At 26.9% G+C, this 24,710-nt stretch overlaps 1 protein-coding gene across 7 annotated transcripts in view; it reads right to left on the bottom strand.

The window, feature by feature from the left end:
* Positions 1–2,910: 2,910 nt before the first annotated feature.
* r (carbamoyl-phosphate synthetase 2, aspartate transcarbamylase, and dihydroorotase rudimentary) overlaps positions 2,911–24,710 on the bottom strand; it is a 58,729-nt gene continuing 36,929 nt past the window's right edge. For 5 of the 7 annotated variants that reach the window (XM_087157319.1, XM_043042643.3, XM_087157321.1 and 2 more), the window contains exons 33-46: positions 24,481–24,596; positions 23,143–23,358; positions 22,937–23,059; positions 19,842–19,944; positions 17,108–17,251; positions 13,018–13,247; positions 12,159–12,230; positions 11,877–12,018; positions 10,196–10,266; positions 9,816–9,941; positions 8,896–9,051; positions 8,188–8,289; positions 6,285–6,379; positions 2,911–4,103 (exon numbers count right to left, since the gene is read on the bottom strand). In XM_087157319.1, the coding sequence (XP_087013445.1) occupies positions 4,004–4,103; positions 6,285–6,379; positions 8,188–8,289; positions 8,896–9,051; positions 9,816–9,941; positions 10,196–10,266; positions 11,877–12,018; positions 12,159–12,230; positions 13,018–13,247; positions 17,108–17,251; positions 19,842–19,944; positions 22,937–23,059; positions 23,143–23,358; positions 24,481–24,596 (1,796 nt within the window). In that variant the 3' untranslated portion in view covers positions 2,911–4,003. The remainder of the gene's footprint in view (positions 4,104–6,284; positions 6,380–8,187; positions 8,290–8,895; positions 9,052–9,815; positions 9,942–10,195; positions 10,267–11,876; positions 12,019–12,158; positions 12,231–13,017; positions 13,248–17,107; positions 17,252–19,841; positions 19,945–22,936; positions 23,060–23,142; positions 23,359–24,480; positions 24,597–24,710) is intronic. The other 2 variants (XM_087157323.1, XM_087157324.1) reach the window with 1 other exon arrangement.

Consider the following 24,710-nt stretch of genomic DNA (forward strand, 5'->3'; position numbering starts at 1 on the left):
ATGCGGGTGGGTGACCACTTGGATCAGTTTGCGTAGGGACCGAAGGTGTGCGGTATTGGTCCTCGTTAAACTGTTCTACCGTAAAGTGCTCGACTTCGCATGCAGGTCATCGGGCTACCGAAGCAGGGGTGCCATCCCCTCCACAGAGGATCAAAATTGTGATGGCATGTCTTCGGATCATCTTCAGGGATGTTTCCCAAACCGTCGCCAATAGCCCTTTGTGCAGCTCTAGTGCGACGCAAATGAACTACTGCTACTCATTTACATTTGGGAATTTTTTACATGAAGTAAAAATGTTCCTATAGAGGCTTGTCTGAAATTGGTAACATAAAGATTTTCATATCAGTACCTTTATCGAATAATTGCTAAATTTATGGATCAGTGGCACATAGGAAACAGAAAAAAGAGGGAGGTAGACGGTTTTTGTATCGTTACCTACACCAAAAGAGTCACCAAATTTCTGCGATAACTGGGGAGTGGCATGAGAGAGGTTTAGAAGGGAATAAAACATCATAGAGGGAGACCAACACGACGAATTCAACTTGTACATATGTTTGTACTCACAGTCATCCCCTATAAACACTTTTTTGAAATTTATTCCTAGTATAGCAACCAGCCAGTTTCCTCGGGGGTCACATTTTCTTTGTTTATTTATAATCGTCGTTGAACAGCTAACCCAATTCAAGTATTGGGTGAAAGTACTGGATCAATTTTTAAACGAAATTTGACTTCGTGTATGACTTTTTTGACGGAACTAATAGGATCAGTCTGACGGTGCAAGAGGACTCTAATTCATGATCCGTCTACATCTGAAGATATTTTACGTCATTACTGTAGTCGGCGAGAGCCGGGTGCAGAATTCGTGTTAACCAGCCATCGCTAGGATTCAAACCCGGGTCATTGGACGAGGGTAGAGAGTATCTCTTGAGCCACCACGGCCCCACGAGACGACTCTCAGCACGCCCATCGCAAATGACGACCTCGACCAATAGTATTAATTACATTTAAATAATGAAATTTAATTTAAAAAAATGAGTTAAAAATCCTTTTCTTTTCTTTTTAAACTCTTACCACTTTTAACATGGGGAAAAGAATTAGTTAAATGAGATTCGCTATTTATAATCAATAGAAGCAAGTTTCTAAATAAGAAATAAGTGTGGTTTCACTCTTTCTGGAAATGAGTTTCGCGTTAAAGAAACTATACCATCTTCTGCACTGGACGAAATTTTTAATATAACTAATGAACTTGTTTAGGATGAATATGAGAAGATCTCATATCCTTTATAAATGCTTGACCTGTAATTTCCAAACATCAATCAATCGCTGATAAATATTTAGAATTTCCGTCAAAATAAGGATAAGAAAAATTCATTATAAAGGTCAGGAAATTATCTAGATTCCGATGCATACAAATCTGAATATTCTAATTATTTAAACTTGAAACAGTGCAGATCTTGTGTGAAATGTGCATTTAAAATTTTGATTTTAACATTGTATTCTAGCCAGAACATAGAAATCTATACTGCTGACAATATCCTTAACACAAGTTCTGAAAGAGTAGTCACGAATTTACGATTGATTAAAACTCGACCCAGGTCGAAATTAACAAGGGAATATCTCGAAGGCTTAATCATTATGCAAAGCGAAAAATATATACTAAACACTATGAATTTTGAAATAATAATTGATAAGCTTTAGCTCAGAGATGAGCCATTTGCTTGTGCAGTGATTATTTTTAGATATTTTTCAAAAGCCCTTAATTAAATGTAGCTCTTTTTATATATATAAATTCATATACTATACAGGCCCATTTTCCTAAATTGTCCCTAACCATCTTCTATACCCTAGCATGGTACCTTCCTAGATTGCCCCATTCAACAATGTTTCTTTTTCTGCTCCCCCCCCCCCAAAAGTTTATCACGTATTACTCATCAATTGTTGCTAAAATTTAGTTTGGCAAGGGTACCGATAGCGTAATAAAAATGTGCAAAAGAAATCTTGTTATAGTGTAAAAATTTTAAGAAGCTACAGAAAAATGATTTTAATGAGCGTTATAATTTGTTGGTACTCTAAATGTTGTCTGAAATGCAACTGATTTGAAAAATCAGTAAATAATCAGTCTCATATGCAATAAAAATATTCTGGTAATCCTGAAAAAGATGTCAACACTTTTGATTGTTACTGCAAGTGATGAGACAGTGACTCCTGCCCTTGTCCAGTTCTTTGATTTCTTTTTTTTTATACAAAAAGCTAACACATTAAATTCAGACTTTCAATTTATACGGTCAAAGTATTGTCTGAGTAATGAAAAATAATTTAGTTTTTTAATATTAAACGATAAAGTATGTCGAAATTGTTTTCATTTTAAACACATATCACTTTTTAGCAAGTAATTATGCAGCAGAGCATAGTCTGAGAACTTCTGCGTTTGAGACATACTTTAATGATAATGTATTCATTAATCAGATGATTGATAATAGTAATGGCAGGTAATTTTTTTCTTATAATAATAATAAAATAAAAAAAACTGAATATTTGATGTTTAATTTTGTTGCAATAAGTTAATGGAATGAAGTGATTAGTGAATACTTTTAATCAGAGTTTTATTTGTGAATATTTCCAGAAAGTTATAAAAGTAATAATATTTAGATGAAATTATAGAAATATTAGATTTTCTAAAATATTTAGTAAGTAAATAATCACTAAGTATTAGAAGGCTTTCTTTGAATAATAAGAAAGATGAATTTGATACCTAAGACCAACAAAATCAAGAATTACTTTGAAAATATTTTTAAAAAAAGTTGAAAATATATTCGATACTTTTTTTTTTAATTTGTAGGAAGATGAAAAGTGATGGGAGAAAAGAAAAAAAAAAAGAAATAGAGAACATGGAAAAAATAAACTGAACAATTGAAAAATTCAGAATTTTATTTTACCAGCTGTGACAAAATAGAGCATTTTTCAATCAACAAATATACAAAGTAATATTATTAAAAACTGGTGATTAAAGAAGGAACATAAAATGGTTGCAGATTTACAGCTTGAATCTGACTGTCATGACATTTAGAAACGAATATTAAACTCTAAAAACATAAATATTCTTTTGCAATTGATCTCAAATTAATGCTCATGATTGAATACTAAATATAAAAGATTTTAATTACTGTTAGTAACATTTGTTGCAGAAAATATACTAACCATATCAATCTAATATCACAGACTTGTAACATTAAAATCTTTCACATTCATTAAATTGCATTTATGCAAACACACATCTATCAAAATAAGAAAAATTAAAAAAGGACAAGCTCAGTTGATACTATTTAACAACTTAGCAAAAGTCGGCATAATAATAAGCACCATAATTAATAACAAACAATTGAAAATTATAACAAATAATTTCATTTATTTTATATCACAAGAAGCAAATGGATTTTAAAATTAATAATAAAAAATATTCAATGCAATAAAAATAACATATATTGCAAATAATATTGGCACAACTTTTAAAAAAAATTAATAAAAAATTGCACAAAGCATACTTCAGCATAAATATTTTATGATTGAGTAAAATAATGATTTAGTTTAATACAATTTAAAAAATGTGTTGAACAGCTGTCGATTTATTAAAATATTTAATGAATAAAACAATACCAAAAAAAATATGCACATAAATGTCAGTATTAAATACAGTTTTTAAATTAGTTTAGACTCATTTAAAATATCAGCTTGACTCAAAATTTTAAATGATAAAATTTTGTGATGGAAGACTATTCATATTTCTATTGAATTCGATTCCTATATTATGATGAGATTCATCAAGAACAAGTGTTCATAGATTTACATTTTGATTCATAATTTGAAGCTTAGAGAATATATTTGTTTAATTAAAATCCAAAAACTTCAAATATATATCCCTTCACCTTAAATGAAAACTAATATAAGAGTAATCATAAATCCATTACGAAGGCACATGAACATTTTGAATGATTAATAAAGCATTTTACTGGCCAATCACAGATGCAAGAAGAGCCATGCGAACATACATGCCATATTGAGCTTGTCGGAAATATACGGCCCGAGGGTCAGAGTCGAAATCAGAGCTATAAATAAACAAACAAGTTATTACAAGTCATCTATAAACATATATATCTTAAGTTTATTACAATTATTGTGAAAAGTATAAAAATAATAAATAGAACTATGATATAGTATATTTTAAAAACAGACATTAAGGATAGAAATTTAGTCCATTCTTTAATAATGTGCTGTGATGTTTTATATAATAATTAAAAAAACATTATGTAATTGCTTCTGAAAAAGAAACATACATCTAAATTTCAATATATTTTTAATATTAGTAAAAGTAGAAAATTTATTAACTTTTAAAACTAGAATCAAGGTGATTTGCAAGTCATAAACAAATATCTTATTTTTTAGTGTTTCGTTTAGTAAGTAGGTTTTGTTTTGCAAGTTCAATGTAAGCAAAAGATTATGGATTTGATTCTCTTTACATTTATACACACATCTAATTTGACTTACTCACAAATGAAGAGCTTAGAGAAAGAACAAGGTAAGTGACACTTTAGTGAATAAATTTTACATCTCGTTTCTGTTACTTTGCTCAATGGTATATTTGAGAAGACATTACCCATAAAACTTTTGGGAGTACCTTCATTTGATAAATAAACTCAAACTAATTTTTAGAGGATTTTAAATGATTTTTGAGCATAGCATCCGCTTGTTTTCATGGAGTACTGTTGATGTTTTTCAATGAATATAAATTTTGTTTGAAAAACTAAAAATTGGGTAAGATTTTGGTAATTATTGAAAAGAATTCTTTTAAATAGCACTAATTGTGTTAAAGTATGGTCATTTCATCACATCTAAAGGTATATTTAAGACTGAATAAAAGTATTTTTACAAGGTTCAATACAATAAATAACTATAGCTATTGAAACTCATATTTTTCTGCAAAAATTGGCAGTTTTAAGCTAACATGAGATTTTTATAAAAATATTTATAAAACTGATATTTTTTCTACTGTGATAAACAACACACTCATAATCAAAAAATTCTCGTTTTTCATAATTTAGGTTACCACTTTACAAATTTTCTGCATTGAACAATCAATCCTCTCAGTGGATAAGCAACTTTTTTTATTTCTTAGCCTTGAATTTAGAAGACAAGAGAAAATTTTTTGTCATCTGTAAGAACTTTAATACTCCTCAGGATTATTACATAAAATATACACTACAGATCATACAATATTGACAAATTTAGAGGTCCAGGAAAAATTATATGTGTGGCCATGAAAGTCCTAAAAGAAACGCATGTTAACATCCTCATATTCGTTTCGGCAAATGTATGAAAAACTGGTCAAATACCATTTTATACCTATAATGCTGGATAGTATCATTGGCTAATGTTACCATTTAGCCTGCACTAATGGTTAATGTTAAATTAAAACTATATTTCATGAATAAATTTTATTTACAAGCCTACAAACAATATAAACTTAATATTGACTTTTATAATAAGTGATAAATATTTAACAAAAAAATTTTTATTCGACAGAATATCTATATTTACATGCGTGAAAAACAATGATACTTAACAGAGGCTTGTCTTAGTGGTTATTTTAATGTTGACAGATATTAAACAACGCTTGCTTATGATTTTTAAAAATTTTTTTACAGTAACATATACACAAAACAAATTTATGAAAGAAAAATAGAAATAAAAAACAAAGACTTTTACGTTAAATGACTATTTTATACTCCTTCAGAGTAAAAAATTGCAGAAAAGACAAATGTGACAGAACTGTACTGATAGAATAAATATTTGACTAGTTTAAGTTTTTGAGTTTTATCACTATGTCAATTTATTTCAAAATGTTTTAAAATTTATGCATTTTATTTCAAAACAAATATAAAAATTAAATTTCACATGTATAATGTATTAAAACAATTTAAAATTGGATTGCAAACCTTTCATCATAGATTAGGGATCTACAAAAGAATGTCTAAGTAGGAAATATATAATTAGCAAAAACAATCAGTTTCTCAACTTTCGCATTTGTGGGTCTTTTCTGTATAAGCTCTTGTTAAACACATACATCAATTTAAGTGTCAATTTCCTAATATTTTTAAAAATAACAAATATTTAACTTAAAAATTGAAATTTATCATTTAAAATAAGCAAATTTACATTGAATATAATAAAATAAGATATTACATAATGCACCCATTATCTATTTAAACAGTACAAGAACATAATCTCACCTTATCTCATCCACGCGAGGTAGAGGGTGCATAACTATCATTCGCTTTTTAGCTTTTGTCATTAAAACAGGAGTAATTACAAAATGTCCACAAGCCTGAAATAATTTACAAATATTAATAACAAAACCAATAATTTACACACATTGCATTTATATTCTTTATAACAATTAAATATTAATTTCAGATCATAATTTCATTTCAATACAAATACTTATTTTAGGTATGCTGTCCTTTAGTTCTCTAAAGCCGGTATTAAGCAAACAATTTTTTAAAACAGTAAAAAATTGCTTGCTTAATACCGGTTTAATGTAGCATGACTAACAAAAAATTTTTTAATTCCTATTTTTGGGTTTCTACTGTTTTTCAAATCCGGTCAGCTAGTTGCCAACGGTAGCTAGTATAGGTAAACAATATATAGGTAAATATAATTAAGATATTTGGGACTGTTAATTTTCTTCATAAAAATCATTTAGATTGATTGTATCCAATAGTTTGCAATAAGGTGCCCGATACAGTAGTCATGCCCCTACAGTCTGTGAACTGTTAGAGAAAGTCTGATGTAATGAAATCAACAAAACATAGGGCTTTTAGGGCCTAAACTTTAATTTTAAGGGCTTTTAAAAATGAAAATTAAAAATAAGCACTTTATAAAAAAGCTACGCACCATGAAAATTATTTAATGTATAAAAAATGCACAAAAGTCAACACTTTTCATTAATTTAAAGAATTAAAAAAAAATGTACTTAAGGGTACTTCACTTCAAAAATTATGTAATTTTACATTTAACACATTTATTTTCCATTTAAAAATCTCATAATAGTTCAAAACATTAGCATTAGTCCAAAGTTTTTTCTGTATCACATCCTAATTTTTGGTATCACTCTCACTTTCCTGGCCTTTATCATTGATGATTACAGTGTTTTAAATGTGTTTATCTGTTGAACAAAAAGCAGTTAACATTTATTTGTCTACTGCTGAATATTCAAGTAGAGTTACAGTATATGTTACTCTAACATTCCGTATTAGACATGTGATTGCTGGAAGAAATTATCGTTATTTTTTTTTCTCCTAATATGCAATTTTTTTTTCAGTAATTTTTCTATCGAATGGTCTTTTAAATGTTTGTCATTTCGGAGTTACTTTTTACATTATCACTTGTATATTTTTGTTTTTGCCTCAGTAGTTCATTAATTTTAGACAAAGTTTCTACGGATTATTTTATTCAATTTTGTGTTCTCCAAGTTTATTCCAAATTACGTTTTTCTCTAATAAATCTGAGTAAAAAAAAATAATGGCTTGTGAATGAGAATCTAGGAAGAAAAGAAAAAGAGTGCATTTAAAAGCAGAATAAATGTCTCTGTAGTGAAACTTTGGCTAAGTAATTAAATTTAAATTTTAGATTAGCGGAACTCCGAGAAAATTTTGTCGTAACCTAAATTAATCATCACAGAAGTCTGCAAATCAACAGTCTTGAGAGTCACAGAATACAGTGAATTAGCAGAAGAATCACATGCCTGTTCCCTACTTATATTTCAACTACTGAAGTTTCAACATTTAGTTACAACTTTCTTCAAAAATGACAAAAAAGGTAAATTTCCTAAAAACTTATTATAGGGAGACAACAACTTTGTTAAGTGGAGAATATTTTGAATATTATTTAACTAGCATTCCTAATAGAAATTGCAAGGGGAGAAATTCACGGTAGAGGCTCTATTTAGTTTATGATAAGAGTCCAGAAACATTTTTTAAAATTTCAGAATGTTTCTTGCATATCATCAAAATTTAAGTTAAAAGTTAATCCAAAATGCTAAACTAACATCATTTAACATTCAAAGCAAATTGTTACTTTTAGTATAATACCAAAATTTATAGCATTGAATGACTAAAAAGAATTTTAATATACCTTTTTATATTCATCCTCTGATGCAAATCGCTCTTTCTGGATTCTTGTCACATATAAAACATCAGTTTGAGGTAAAATGTCTTCTAAGCTAGTGTATTCTTCCTATATTATGCAAAGGAATAAATAAAAATAATTTTATTTGGTGAAAACAAGAATTTTTAAGCAGTATTTTATCTAATGGTTTAAAAATAATTATTTTTGATTCATTACCAATATTGCAAAGTACAAATATTTGTCATTAAATTTTCAATTTGATGCTAAATATTATTAAAGCTATAAAATACCCACTTTTATGATATAAAGACAAACATAAAAGTAAAACAAATTACAAGACAATTAAATTTTCGAAAAAAATCGTATGCATAGTAAATATGATCTAATTTCAAATGCAAAGGTTCGAATTCTTGAATTGAAATGAAGGTAAGAGGAAGATCATAACCAAAAAATAAAATGATACATATCTATTTTAGGGGGGGGGGGATTAGTATTAATTTCCAGTGATACATAATTAATTACAGTTATTAATTAATAGGCAACATAGGTACTGTAGTAATAGTTTTTTTAAAGCCCCGAAACCAATACCAGTCTTTTTTTATATCAGTATTAAAAAATTAAGAAACTTTTCTTTAAAAATATAAATAAATATCTAAATAAAAGTCTCAACAGTTAGCAGAAAATAGAGGAGAAGAATACATTTTGAAAGCAAACCTGGTTAATATTTTTAGATTGAATAAACTCTAAGACAGACTTTGGCATTCCCAAATCAGGAGGTGATACATAACGCAAGCGTACATCATAGTTTGTCAACAAGCAAGCCAGAGAGTGAGCAGTTCGACCATGTTTGAGATCTCCAACAAATGTAATCTAAAGAAAATTAAGATATTATGAACACAATATTTTTGTTATACAAATGATGAAAATATTCCACAATTTCTGCATAAAAACATGTAACATTTAATGATATTTTAATAATGCAAGAATATTGTAAGCCCATGGATTAAGTGGCAAGGTTTAAAAGCTAAAACATACAAGTTGATTAGCTTTTACATAATCCAGAGAGACATGAACTATGTTTACTGCAGAATACTTGCTAAAAAAAAACTTTGCTAGCTCATTTTTACTCCTACTTGATTATAATGGTGAAATTTGCTGTATTTGCCAATTACCAGGCTTCAATACAGGTCTTGGCAGAATAAAATATGTTACATTTGAGAATTTTAAATTTGGCATAGACATCTGTAATTTTCTTGTCTTCATGTAAGGATTTTGCAGAATAAAAAATAAATATCATTACATATAAATTCCTACAATTGAATTTTAAAACTACTTTACAAATAAGACTTCTGATGTCAATGCATGACCCAGACCGCTGTTAAGTCGCAAGTATAAAACTGTTGGCTTAAAATTGCATGAAGTACAGTAAAATCAACATTACATACAAATTCCTACAGCAAAATAGTAATTTCTCAATCAGATAATCAGCATTGTTACCAGCTTATGGAGTCACATTGACTACTTTTATGTAAGCTCACAAACTTAAAAATGTATCAAGACGGGAAAATAAAAATAATCAGAAGTGCTAGAATCCGTTATAGACAAGTAGTTTTAAAAAATAAACTACTACTTACTGTCAATCTGTTGACAGATCCAAGTTCTTCCCTGATGGTGAAGACATCTAAAAGTGCTTGAGTTGGATGTTCACCAGTTCCATCCCCACCGTTAATAATAGGACGAGAAGATGCAGTTGCAGCTCGCTAAAAGCAAACGAAACGAGAATTAAAAATTTTAAATCAAGGTCAGCTTAAAAAGCTAATCAAAACAAAAAATATATAATTAATTTAATATTATAACATTTTATTGCCATTAAAATTAATTTAACTACATAACTTAACTACATAACTATTAACTACATAACTTTTAACTTTTTTTTATAATGAAAATGTTGTTTAAATATTAAGTTTGTACTTAAAAAATCTTGATACATTTGAAAGAAAAAAAAATAGCATACTTGGGCTGCTCCTACTTCTGGATGTCTTAAAACTACAACATCACTGTAGCTGGATAACACTGCAATAGTATCTATAAAAAAAAGGGAAAAACATTTTTAGTAATTTTTTATTTTTACATATTGTAACAAATTATTAGAATACTGAATTAAACACATATTGTTTTTCTATATGTGATTATCTAACATTAAAGATTCTATGTACTTAAAGCTTTTATCTACAGTTTATAAAACTTTTTTAAACTAAATTCAATTTGTAAATAATAAAAAAATAAAAAAATTATGTTTGATTATATGAAATGACTGAACTTCAGAATTTTTTTATGTAGATTTAGATTTTTTTTTTATGCTTAAGTAATAAAATAATTGTTTTAATAATGTCAAAGAGCTAACTTTAAAATGAATCAAGAATTCTTTATTTTATGAAATTTATACATATCAAAATCTGCTCAATGAAAAATAATTTTTAAATTTAGTTAAAAACTGAAATGACGTAGTAAAAAAAAGTGAGATGATTTTTTTGTTATATTTGGATATTTTAAAGAGTTGGTACATAATTGAAATATTTATATTTTTTGAACTATTGCCTCATAGATAAATTATTTCTTATAAATGTATTGGATCATTCTCTTTAAAGGTGAATTTATGGTTGGAATTTAAAGTTTCACTAAAAACATTTTTATTGTGAACACAAAGAAACAATCTAGTGCCATGATGCTCATGTGCATAGGGGGAGGACAACAGAATCAAGAGGAAAAGTTGAAAATAAAAAATAAAGAATTAACAAATTGGCAAAAATTACCTATATAATTTCAACATAAATAATTCTGTTTGTAATCTCAACAGCTAATAAAAAAATTAACTAATTAAAAGAACTTAAACACTTTTCAGTGTAAAGATCTATGACATCTCCTTCAACACTGTTTTAATGTGTTCAGTTTAAAATCTTTCTGTTTTAATGTGTCCAGTTTAAAATTAATGTTTTAAGATTTTATAATTTCAGGGGAAATTTCTATGTATCAGGGATTTAATTAAAATATTTGGATTCCTGCATATTTCAGCATTATTATCAACAATAAACTTAAAAAAAAGTCAAACTAGCACAATTAATTATAAAATTATTAAGCTATAGAATTAGTACTTATAATCATGGGTCAATAAATCTTGGTTACCATAAAATACATAGTTGTAGGACAATTCACCCATGCGTATTATTTTTTTTTAAAATCTGCCTTCTTTTCAATACCTAACTTTGAAAGAGAAAATCTGTTTAGTTTTGGCAGTAAAAGGCATAAAGGAAAATTATGCGATATGGTATGGGATGCTATTTTAACTTGTTTATTTGTCTATGTATAAAATTGTGTATCATACTTCTAATCGGACCACTTTACATAATATTAGCTAATATTAATGATAATAATTGTCTTTAAGCAAAGGAGTTACAAAAGCAATTATGCTATGCTTTTCTTCTTTACATAAATAACTAATTCCTAGAACTTATGAATTTTTATAGACTCCTGCTTATAATAATTAATTCAAATGATATTCTGTATAATATAAGTGATATTATTAAAAGTATCATGATAGAAAGGAATTTCTCCTCTTACAGAGCAAAAAAAAAAAAAAAAAAAGAAAAGAAAGGTGACTCAGAATAAATTTATAAGAAGAAAAAAAAAGAATTTACCTTCTAAACTTTCTCCCTTTTTAACAGAAGAAAAGCTCTCATTTACATCAATAACGGTGCCTCCAAGCCTTTGCATTGCAGCAGCAAATGAAACTCTAGTACGAGTGCTCACTTCATAAAACACATTTACCATCACTTTACCCTTAAAAAATAAATGAAATTAAAAACATTTTTATCAAAAGAATTCTTTTTCGAGTTCAACATAACCTGTTTTAGATCTTGTTTATGAAATAAGTTAATATAGATAAGAATAAATATGAATGAAATGTTATTGCAACTTACTTTTAAGATATCTAGTGGACCTTTTTTCAAAAGATTTTTATATTGTTTTGCAACTTCAAACAATTTATGGAGCTGCAATAAAAACAAAAATTATCAAGTACAGAAACAAACGTAGAAAAAACCTATATGCATTGTTTTAACCTTTAAATTACAGAAATTTTTATAACTATTATTAAAAATATAGTTCAACCCAGCTAAATCAAATACAGAATGTTATGATCATGCAGTTGTAGTAAATTTCTTTAGTAGTCTCATTCAAATTGTTGTTTGATATGCTTATAAAGTACAGCTGAGAAATTGATGGTTCATTTATAATGGTTCAAATTTTTGAAATTATTTAAATAATGATGTAAAATTTTTAGGCTGTGATAAATTATGACTAGACTTTCAATTAAAAACAAAGTAATACACATTATAAAGGTGCGTTTAAAATGAGTCACTTTACTGGAACGAATTATACAGGTGGTTCGAAAAACTAGCTATTTTGCTCCACAGAAATTCAAACTTGCATAGAAAATAATAAAAATTAAAACAATAAACATCTAAATAATTCCAAAAACGACAAAAATTAATTGAAAAGATAAACATCTAGAAAACTTGTTATAGGTTACAGCCATTTTAGTATAGGAATATGTTGCAGAGAGACTATTGAACCTATTAAATCAGTTAATAATTTCTATCATTATTTCCAACAATAACTATTGAATATTTTTTCAAAGATTTTGGATATAGATTAGAGTTAGCTTATTGCTGGGTTTGTGAATTGTTTCAGATCTGAATGTAACTCAAAAATATTTAACAAAAAATTAATATTATGATATCATGATAAAAATTGCAGCTATAATGGAACATTTCTCACCTGGTAGCGTGAAAATTTATCTACTTTTAGAATGCTTTTCCCTCGCAATTCATAGACAAAGGGTTTATTTTGATCCATTGCTCCACCTGGTGTATATATCAATGGTCCCTTTGAATCAATATGAGGATCAACAAGTTTTTGTTTTGGAATAATAATTGGTTCATCAATATCTTTCACTAGTTGCTTTGATATGTCTGATAACATATCTTGCATAGATTGGGATTGCAATTCTATTAAATAAAAAGTTATTATTTTTTAATAAAATGTTACATAGATTCAAATGTATTTGTCTGCAAATGAAATGTAATGCAGTTTTCTTTATAAATCATATTATATGAAAAGATATATAAAAAGAAAAAAATTCCAATTAGAAATTCTTACCCATGTTTAAAACTTTGTCAAGTATTAATTGTGAAAGACGTGATATTGTAGTCAATTTCATAAAATGCAGAAAATGTTTTTCTGTGCAAGTTTATCAAATTATTGAAAAATAAAAATAGGAACATTCTTTTACTAAAATTCAGCTGGTAATTACATAGATTTAAAACTTATAAATTACTAAATCAACTTTAATTTCTATTTTGTTTTAAACAATTAAATTTTAAACTAGTAAGTAACTACCCTATATAGAAAAAAACATAACTGCAGTTAAAAGAAACAGTCATAAGCTCTTTTCCATTTGAATTAAATATGCATTTTTCATTAAATATGATTAAAAAGATTTTTGAAGACATTGGTAACAGTAGTTAAGAGTAACATCTTTTTCCATGTTTATAAAGAAAAAAGGTGAACGCCAAATTCCTTTTTTTAAAAATCGAAGCTAGTTCAAAACTGTGCCTAAATAGTTTAATCATGTATAAATGCGAACAAAAAATCAATTAGCTTTTACAAAATGCTGCCTACATTTGTAAATTAATAAAACAATTTCATAAATATTAAATTTGTGCACTATTACTCAAATTTTTTACCATATATGTATAGCAATAGCAAAAACATAAAATAATAAAAAGAAAAAGAAAATGCTCAAATAAAATATTAAGCTAGTTTAAGGAAAAGAATCAGCTTATTAAAATTACAATAATATTAATAACAACAGAAAATTTAGATGTTAAGAACGTTAATACAACAAAATGATTAAGAATAGAATCGGGAATTCTAAGAAAAACAATCAACTTAACAAATACAAATAAAAGACAAAAAGGCTAGGACAAGGTAAAAAAATTATAAGTAATAAATAAATCATAATTTTTTTTATAATCAGACCATAATTTTTTTAAAACTCGAATTATTAAACAAAAATATCAGTGGAAGTTTCGAATCTGCATCAGATTATTCTAAAGAACATAATTTATACTGATTAAAGTCTAAATTTTAAATAATTATGTATTCAAGAAGCTACTATTTTAAAAATGGAAATCACCATTTTATGCCTTTTCAGAAATAAATTTAAGATTATATAAATTTTGCACGAAGAAATATGTTGTAGATTCATCTTTAAAGTAAAACTAAAAAATATCTTATTAAATTCATTGCATTGGTAACATTTAACTCTAAAACATAATATTTTCATATAAAGGTAGTTCTGAAAATATTATCCTTAATATATATTTTAGGAATCCTTATGACATTAAAATCTGAAGAATCAATACTGAGGAAGGCATAACTGAAATTATTAAAAGTTCAATCACCATCTGAAACTTGGTAATTTTTTTAATAATCGTCTATCAACACCCATCAGTGACGCCTGCAAATAAACAGGCTTTAATATTTTCAATCATGCAAAAGTAATTTATCATAATTGAAAAGCGTTTTTGTTTTCTTCAAGCTCAAATATACTTTTGAAATCTCCAAATGTTTCAACTTTCTCAACTTCATTCCGAACAAGGAATTTGAAAATTCGCATAAAAAGGTGGTCATTTGAAAACAGTTCAGAGTTTGCCCTTTAGTGACCAGCAAAAATGAAAAATTAGTACATGTGTATCTTAAATTTTTTTTAAAATTATACCTTTATTATAGAGATTTTTTTAATTATTCAATTATCTTTATCATTAAAACACAACTATTATTTCTATTACAGATTTTGCAGTTAAATACAGAGATTAAAATTACTGCACATGAAATAATAAAATAGAATTACAATTTGAAAAAGAATTGATTATTGATTCATATATTTCTTTTTAATAACTCAACATCTTGCATTCAAATTTTATGAAAATAATACACCTTATGCACAATCAATTAAAAAAAGCTTAATACAAAGAAAAATTACTTAAAATAGATAGAAAATAACTTGATACTTTTACTAAACTTTTGAATTCTGAAATTTTCTGGTATTGCAATAAAGCACAAACAACAAAAAAGAAACTAACCATATCTTTTTTAAAATATCACCATTATTAAAATTAATTTTTTTCAATTTTCAGAAATTTGTAAATAATAAACAAATTTGAAAACATTCAGAAATCACTTACATGAATAAAAACAAAAAACACAACACTAAAGTAAAGCCTTTATAGAAACTTGTACATTAAAAACACAATTTCTAAAAGAATTTCATAAAATTTACATGCTTCAATATTTCATAACAAGTAGATTATCATTAAAATAGATCACATGCCTCTCATAACAAAGAAAATTAGAAAATGTATTTGTCATTCAATTATGTTATATAGATATATTGAAGTTAATAAAAAGAAAAAATAATTCATTTATCTGGAAAGAATCATCAAATTGTATTGCATTAGCCTTTTCAATGCACCTTAAATTTTTAAGACGTAATATCTGCAGATATTTTACACTCAATTAGTAGTTTGGAAAAAATCTTACCAACAGAAAATACATTTTGCTCAGATGATTTAAAAACAGTTTAAATTCATTTTCTACTCTGCAACATCTACATTAAACTATACTTTTAGCCACAAAATACAGATGCATTTCACAATTACCACAATTAAGCAACATGTTACCTGTTAGTGAAAATACATTTTTAAGCATGCAATTTTGTTATAACAAGGAACAAAGATAAGAGGGATAGTAGAAGAGATAGCAGCAAAAAAAAAAAAAAAAAAGAAGAAAGAAACAGCATGCAAGACACTGAATATGTTATTACAAACTATAAAAATTGTTTGTGAATACTATTAAATTATTCAGTTCTATATGGAAGTAAAAAAATGACTTTAACCATTTGTTCTTTGTACCTTCAATTTATATAAAATAACAATTTAGTTTTTAATTAAAGCTAATTTAAAGGAGACTACTGTATTAAAAATATTTTAAAATATATGGTGCATATATTATAAGGCATGTAATAGACAAGAACAGTGGTTCCCAAAACTTAAGAAAATTAAAAATTGATCTAATTTTTTTTAGAAAACTGAAACGATCTGCAGTCTTTTAACTACTTTTCAAATTTATATTTTTTTAAAGTTCAAATCTTTATATAAATAATGCAAATAAAGATAATTATTATTTTAATCATTGCATAATTTAGGAGAACTATGCAATTAAATAGATCATTAAGATGATTGATAAATAATATTATTAAAAAGAGTTGCATGAAAAAAAAATGTCCATATAGCATAAACCAATTTTAAATTGCTTCATGTGCAGCAACATCTTAATGGCACTATTGAATTTCACTATGTTTTTACTGATTTTTATAATTATTTTAAAATAATTGAAATTTTGCGATGAATTTTAGGTTTTAAATGGCAAAAAAAAAATAATAACTGAAAAAAATGTAAGAAAATACAGTGAATATGAATTCTAAACTTAAACAATTCTTATAAATAAAGTTCAGATGGATAATCATCAGATAGATCAAACATGTACTGATATATTAAAAAAATATTAACAAGTTTTTCTAAACTAATCAACATTTATTTGCTTTAAGTTAAATATTACTTGATTATTTTTATAAAAAATATTTTTAAAATATTTAGTATATTTAATGACAGAGTCTTGCTCTGCAATATTTCATGTAAATAGACCTAGCAATAACCTTCTAGTAATTAGGTTTCAATCATTTGTTCAACAGAAAAATTTATTGGAAACCACTGGTAATAAAACAAAATCGAGGGAAGAAACTTACTGTTTCCAACATTTTGAAAACCACCACCATACAAGACTTGGTTAGGCACTTTAGAAGAATCCATGCTTCCTTGATAAGATTTAGCTAATCCAGTTACTTTATTAGAACTATGAACTACTTTTTTTGGAGACCAAAAAAGTCCAGCTTATAGAGTAAAAGGTGATAAATTAAAAGACAAGAGAAAAGTGATAGAGATAAAAGAGTTATTAAAATAAGATATTAGTATATGTATTAACTTCCTTCTATATTACTTACTTCTTTTAAACCAAATCTGAGAACTGACTATTAAAGGTTCACATAATTTTATTTATCACTTAACAAGAAGAAACAAAGATTAAATCAAACTATAATTAATATATTTAAGCTCTAAAAGAACTTTTAAACTTTATGATATTTTATAATCAGTAGAATATTGTACAGTCAAACCCCGCTATAGTGAACACGGTTTATAGTGAACTCCCGGATATAGTGAACGAAATGTTAGGTCCCGTGCCTTGCTATGCACGCATAATGTTATTTTTTGTGGATATAGTGAACCAAAAAAGTGAGGAAGTTGGATATAATGAACTTTTTTCTGTCTTCAACTGATTTTTTCTTCATTTTTTTGTAATAATTTTGAAATTTTTACTTTAAAATAAATACATATACCGATTTTTAAAACCATCTATAGAGGGGAATTTAGCGATAAGCTTCTTTTATCTCACTTTCCCATCCCTAAACAAACCAAGCAGATAGTGCACCTGTAAGGTGTCAGTGGGATCAATATGAATTTTCTGTCAGGATTGCTCATCAGCTAAAGATTACAAAATTTTTTTTTTTTGTTTTTGTTTTTTTTTGTAAGCAAGACGAAGAGTAATGAAAAATAACACATTTTTCGCTACTAAATAATATTTTTCAGTCATTTATTTAAATAATGTGTAATAAAAGGGAGGAGTTTGGGAACCATTCGTTAAATTGCCTGCGGAACGGATATAGTGAACTCCCGGTTATAGTGAACCAAAATTTCGGTACCTTGAAGGTTCACTATAGTGGGGTTTGACTGTATTAAAATGAGTTATGTAATGTATACACATTTTCAAAATGATCTTTATAGGTAAAATAGATCAAACTAGTAAATAGACTTACTATTTATACTTAAAAAACATAAAACTTTCTATCTAGGTTTTTAAAGATTTTATTCAATACGAATAATACACTAAGAAATATTACACATTAAAACATAATTTTGATAAAATTTTGTAAAATTATAAAACAATTATTTAAAAAAAAAAATGGGAATTAGGATTAAATTAAAGATGCATATGGGGAGAAAAAGCAGAAAATGTTCATTAAGTAATTGACTTGCATCTTCATGCAATCGATGCTTTTTTTTAGTTTGCTAAATATTTTTTTTTATTCCTGCAATATCCATAAATTGACAATTTCAGGAGATATCATCTTTTGCCTAAGATTATTTTAGGTTGTAAAATAGCAAAGTTAAAATAGTTTTGAAAAAAGTTACTCTAGAAGAAAAAACACATAAATTTAATAATGACAATGATTTACAATAATTTCTTTAATAATTCTAAGCTGCAGTGGCTCAGAGGATAGTGCTTGCCTGTTGTTGGTTGGTTGGTTCTAATGCCACTTGCCAACGGGCAAGCCTGCTGGGTGAAACCGAGCAAATTTAAGGCAGAGTGTGCGTTTCTTGTTTTTCAGTGGCACCATCTATGGCCAAGAATACGACTTCTGCCATACCAAACGTCACACCCGTTTTATAGGGCGGACCCATTCATACATCCATTCATTCATCCAAAGATCGTAATTTTGACCTGAATCAGAGAACGATCGATCTCCAATCTAGTACCCCAGAGGTATTGATTTGTTATGGGAACATGGAGGACTTTTGCGACTCGACAGATTTAACGTGCATCAGTCACTTTACTACATGGGGAGTCTTCGGTCGGTGGGTTCGAACCCACGACTCTCGGACAAAATTAGTTCCATCAAAAACTTCTCCCCGCTCATTAGTTTGGCCCAATGCTTGATTCAGAAGTTCTTTTGCATTTTGGAGTGGGTTTAAAATTACAAGGCAACCGAGTTGAATATTAATAACCGTAAACTCAGAATTGGGTCGGTGTTCGATATATACATTGATATATAAACAAATCAATCAATTTATGTAAGTAATAAAATTTCTTCCACTGGCTAAAGCCAAAACAGTTCAAAAACTGATACAGTGTTACAGAGTATGTTTAGTCAGATAATTTAGAGCAAAAGCACCGTGGCCAGAGATTTTTGCTACCTGTGAACTTAATCAAAGTTGCTTCTTTGGAACACTTAAAGTTCAGTTTCTGAAAACCATCATAAAGCTGAAACAGTGAAGAGATAAAATATTTGAATCGCAAGATCTTTATCAGCTTGAGTTGTGAAAACTATTTTTCAGAGTAAAATTTAATTCCTGCTTAACTTTCATAGATAGATTTCTTGGACTGTAAATGATACCATATAAAGTTAGTTCAGACGCATTTATTACCTGTAAAATATCTAAGCATGTACAAATAATAAAAGGAAACAAAATATTAATTTGAATAATATTAAAAAAAAATTAAATAATTAAAATGTTTAATTTTTTGATAACTTTTTTACTATGAAAGTTTAAATTTTTATTTAAAAGTTAAAAATTCAGTTTTTACTTCACGAAAAATTAAAAATTAGAATGGAAAAAATTCATTAAAACAAAAAACAAGTTTACCTGTGGGAGCTATTGGTGACACAGCATCAAAGTTTGAAGGTGGAATTTGATGCTGATCGGAAACAAGAAGGGCAGGAGTAATTCTTCCACCAGCAGGTGAAGCCTAATAATTATAAGGAATTACATATAATGATAAGAAATTACATAGTTAATTTTACTAACTTTTTAGAGTATTTCAAACATTGTGTAATAATTGGATTTAAAACTTACAAAACTGGATATGGCGAAATGGAATTGTATTAAAGAAGAATTCATTGCCATAGAATCATTAATAATTAAAAGTATTAACCATTAAAAATTCTTTTCCAGTGAGGAAAAAAGGTTCTATCTTTTGATAAAATTATTCAGTAAATAGTAATTTTCAGAATTTTTTTAAAAAAAAAAATTGGATGAAATAATGACATGTTAAGAAACTTTTTTTACAACAGTAAGTTTAAAAGCTCGTTTTAGTTTATTACTCATATAAAACAAGAATACAAAATTACTAAAACTTTAGCAATAGATAATTGCTACCAGCACAAATTAAAATCTTTGAACATTAAATAGAGAAAAGAATTAGTAGTAGAAAATAAAATAAAAACATATACCTTGCTTTTCAACAGATTTATTTATAGCTAATACTTATCAAAATTTATTTTATATACTACTTCGAAACATAGAATTGTCAGGGATGAGATTAGCCAAAACGCAAAAAAGCTGAATTTCCACGATAGTAAATTTTACGCAAGCGCAACCCTTTAACAATAAATTCCAGACAGTTTAAGGTAAAAAATAATGTGTTGACATACAATTGTGTACTAATCTATTATTATAAAAACGATTACATTGATACTTAACATTTAGTGAAAAATAATTACCAATTGAAAAAATAAAGCTGGAAATTATATTTTTCCTCAGTTCACATATGAGACAATTACTACTTGAAAAACTACCGGGTTTAGCAAATGAAAACTACTGAGAATATATATTAATATTTCATTTCTTTTAATAAATACTGTTATGTGATTTATAGCAAATATATCAGTAATATTACTTTTTAAATTATATTGGAAAAAAAAAACTTTAACAATAGACCGAATCATTATGTTCATATTATAGTCTAATCTAACTACAGCCCTCTGAAACATATCAATAACAGTGAAGTAGAAATATATAGTAACTCCTTAACATACAAAAATTGCTATTTTAGTTTGAAAAATTACATGACAATCAGCAACTGTTTAGATAATTGTTTCTTATTTGATAAGAATTTTGCATTTTATAGCATAAATAACAGCAATTATAAATAAAATTTTGATGATGAATTAACTCTTTTTCCCCCAATTTTTTTAAAATTAAATCCCTTTTTATGTGATTGCTTTTGTTTGCTACATCTTTTATGTTTGCTATATTTAGTCGTTAGTCCATCTTCAAACATCTTGTGACAAATCCTATTTTTTCTTCTTTGCAAGCACAGAATGTAAGTTTTGAATATATTCCCTTCCAGTTTCTCTGATGTTGTAACACTTACATATACTAATAATCGTCGTTAGAAAAACAGTCACCTTTATAGTAACTAATTAAAAAAAAATTTACTTCTTACAAGAATCGCGATAGTTGATCTTAAAATTGCGTGAATATGAATAACAATTATGGATTTTGAAATCACATGAATATGAAACTAGATATACGATTTTAAAAATGAGAAAATACAAACTGGGATATAGAATTTTTAAAACGCGTAAATACAAATCACGATTCATAATTTTTAGATAGCTTAAATACGAATCATGATGCGTAATTTTTAGATTTCATAAATAAGAATTATGATGCATAACTTTAAGAATGCGTGAATGCGAATTCCAATGTCTTATTTTAAAATCTTGTGTAAATACGAAAATCAATGTTTGATATTACAAACCGCATGAGCAAATCAACACATTGAATTTTAAACTTGCGTGAATAAGAATCACTACATAGGTTTTTAAAAAGACGTAAATAAGAATCACTACATAGGTTTTTAAAAAGACGTAAATACGAATCACAATATCGGATTTTTAAATCTCGTAAAGCTATGTTTGATATTAAAATCACGTGAATAAGAATCGAGATATTAGCAGATTCCAGGCTTGGGACCTCTAAAAGGCTTGTCAGAAGCAGCCTTGTTTGAACTACGAAAATCGGATCTATCTGGAGGGCGGGTAAAAAATTCGGAAAATCTTATGTGCTGCGTGTAAAAGGGGAGAAAATAGGTCAAATAAGTAAAAATGAGAAAGGATTGGTAGCTATGTAATTTGAATTTTCTGTTTCTCTTTGAAAATCGGTGAATTTTCTGAAAAAGCGGAATACTTATAAAAAAAAAATGAAATTTTTAGAAAATCTGAATTTTTGATAAAAAAGCTGAAATTTAAGAAATAAAAGTGAAAAAGCGGAAATCCGCTAAAAAGCGGAAAAATCTCATACCTGAATTGTAAATAAATATGGATGCCTTTAAAATCATTTACTGTTCAAACAATTCAATATATAACAATAATGTATAATAATGAGTTTAAAATATGAATTCATGCATAGAAACTAACCACAGATTATAAAAAAATATGAAGTCATTTGATTAATCTCATACCTGCCAACTTTTAATCCCTTCGAGGATGATTTTCCCCAGTGGTAATAAAATGGAATAATTACAGTTTTTGACAGAACATACGCTTTATTTTGAAGAAGTTTATGCAGACTACCACATCAGTATTACATATTAATATATCTGCTTAATTGTTTTGAAAATAGTGGTGGTCAAAAAGATTATGAATTAAGTTTATAAATGCAAGGAATATATAGAGAGCATAGATTTTACTACCACTTTAAATATAGAAATAAAATTTTACACCAAATGAGTAAAAGTTTGCAGGTATGTAATCTAATAATTAAAAGTACAAAAAAAAAATTAAAATAGCTACAATTATAATATTTTAAATTACCTGTACTTCATTATATTTATTTAAAATTGGTCTAATTACATAATAAGTTATTAATTAATCATGATGTAAAACTTAGTTAACAAATCTTATTCAACTAGAAATAATTCTGGAAACTTTTATAGAAAATGTAGTTACACTTACCAATGGGGGAGTATGGGGAACTGCAGGTGACACACTTCTGAACTGAGCTGGTGACTTAAATTTGGCATCGGAATCAGATCTAAAATTTATAATGTTTTGACCAAAACCAGGTTCGACTAATACCTAAAAAGTACAACAATTAACAAAATGAAATCTTTTTAAATATATAAATAATAGAAAAAGACAAAAAAAAAAAATTTTTGTACTTGTCCATCAACAAAAGCAACATCTCCTCTTAATACCACTCGTCGTACTTGACCTTTTACTTTACGACCGGCAAAAGGTGTCCAACGAGATTTACAGAATGTAGTTTCATTAGGAATTATCCATTCTTCATCAAGATTTATTTCGATGTATGTATCCTTTTGCTCAGGAAGGTTAAATATTCTTCGTGGATTATGGTACAATTTATTTTCCAAATCCTGTAAGAAAGCAATAATCATTAAAGACTAATGTTCAAGTTCTAACAAACATTAAAAAATATATTTCTTATTTTCATTTCTTATTTTATTCCCATTTTTTATTTAAATTAAGGCTGAAACGACACTTATTGAGCAACTGTAATGATAAACAAGGTTGGAATGATGTAATAAGGTAAAATTAGAAAATTAAACTATGCTGAACAAATTAAAAATGGAATGTATCACAGAAAGTACAAAAACTATTGCAAGAAAAATGAAACAAAAATAAGAAACTAATCTTGAAAATTTTAAAGTAATGGAATATTTTAGAAGTATATACATATAAAAAAATTAATTGGCTACCTAGGCGCTAGATATTTGTGCTATGCAAGCATTTAAAAATTTCCTTTTCACTCTCAAAATATATATTCATTAGAATGTTTTAAAGAAACATGAAACCAGTTAAATGAAGAAAAGGTTGTTCAGCTAACTGCACTAGAAAAAAATTTAACCATATGTTAGTCTATTGGTTGAATCAAATCAGATGTTAATATTCAATGTATTGTGGGCAACATTTATTTAAATTCTCTACAATTTAATTTAAGGAATTTAACAATACTATAGAAAATTGTTTCTGTGCTTATAAACTTCTAGAAATAAAATATTGAGTTGAAGTTCAGCAGAATAACAACCATCTCTGTAAGCATAAGTAAAAATCTTACCAACAATTAAGAGAGGTTTTATTGATATTGTACTTTGGTTTAATTAATTTAAGTCGCTATAAAAGGTTAATGGAAATTACTAGAGCAAATCATGTTTATTATAAAATCCTTTTATCATTACTCAATATTTGAAAGTTAATATGATACTGATATACTCACAGTATTACATTTTATTATTAATTTGAAAGATTAGAGATTATATTTATTTTTTATTGTGTAGTGGTAATAAACACAGAAAAGGACTCCTACTGTGAATGAATGCATAGCTAAAATTACAACAATTTTTATAAATAATTTTAATCAATAATTTCTATAAAACAGTATTTAATTATGAAAAAGTATAAAAAAGTTATTAATTTTCACTGGAATATTTGACCCAAAAATTAAATAAAAAATTATATATTTTAGATAAAATAAACACCTGTAATGTCAGTTTTCCATCATTAACAGCAGTCAATAGCAATGGCAACATTGTTTCAAGGCCTGGGAAACCTGGAGACGCATCAGGTTTTGATTTTTCTTCAGGTGTATGAGGGGCTAAAATGCACGAAAAAATAAATAAAAAATATTTCACACTACACAAATTAGTGAGACCACATCTTATAACATACAAGAACACTAACTTGTTAGAGTTATGATAATGGTGTAATG

The sequence above is a fragment of the Parasteatoda tepidariorum genome, chromosome 2, assembly GCF_982258835.1.
Source record: "Parasteatoda tepidariorum strain Cologne lab strain chromosome 2, Ptep-v5.0, whole genome shotgun sequence".
Classification (NCBI taxonomy): domain Eukaryota; kingdom Metazoa; phylum Arthropoda; class Arachnida; order Araneae; family Theridiidae; genus Parasteatoda; species Parasteatoda tepidariorum.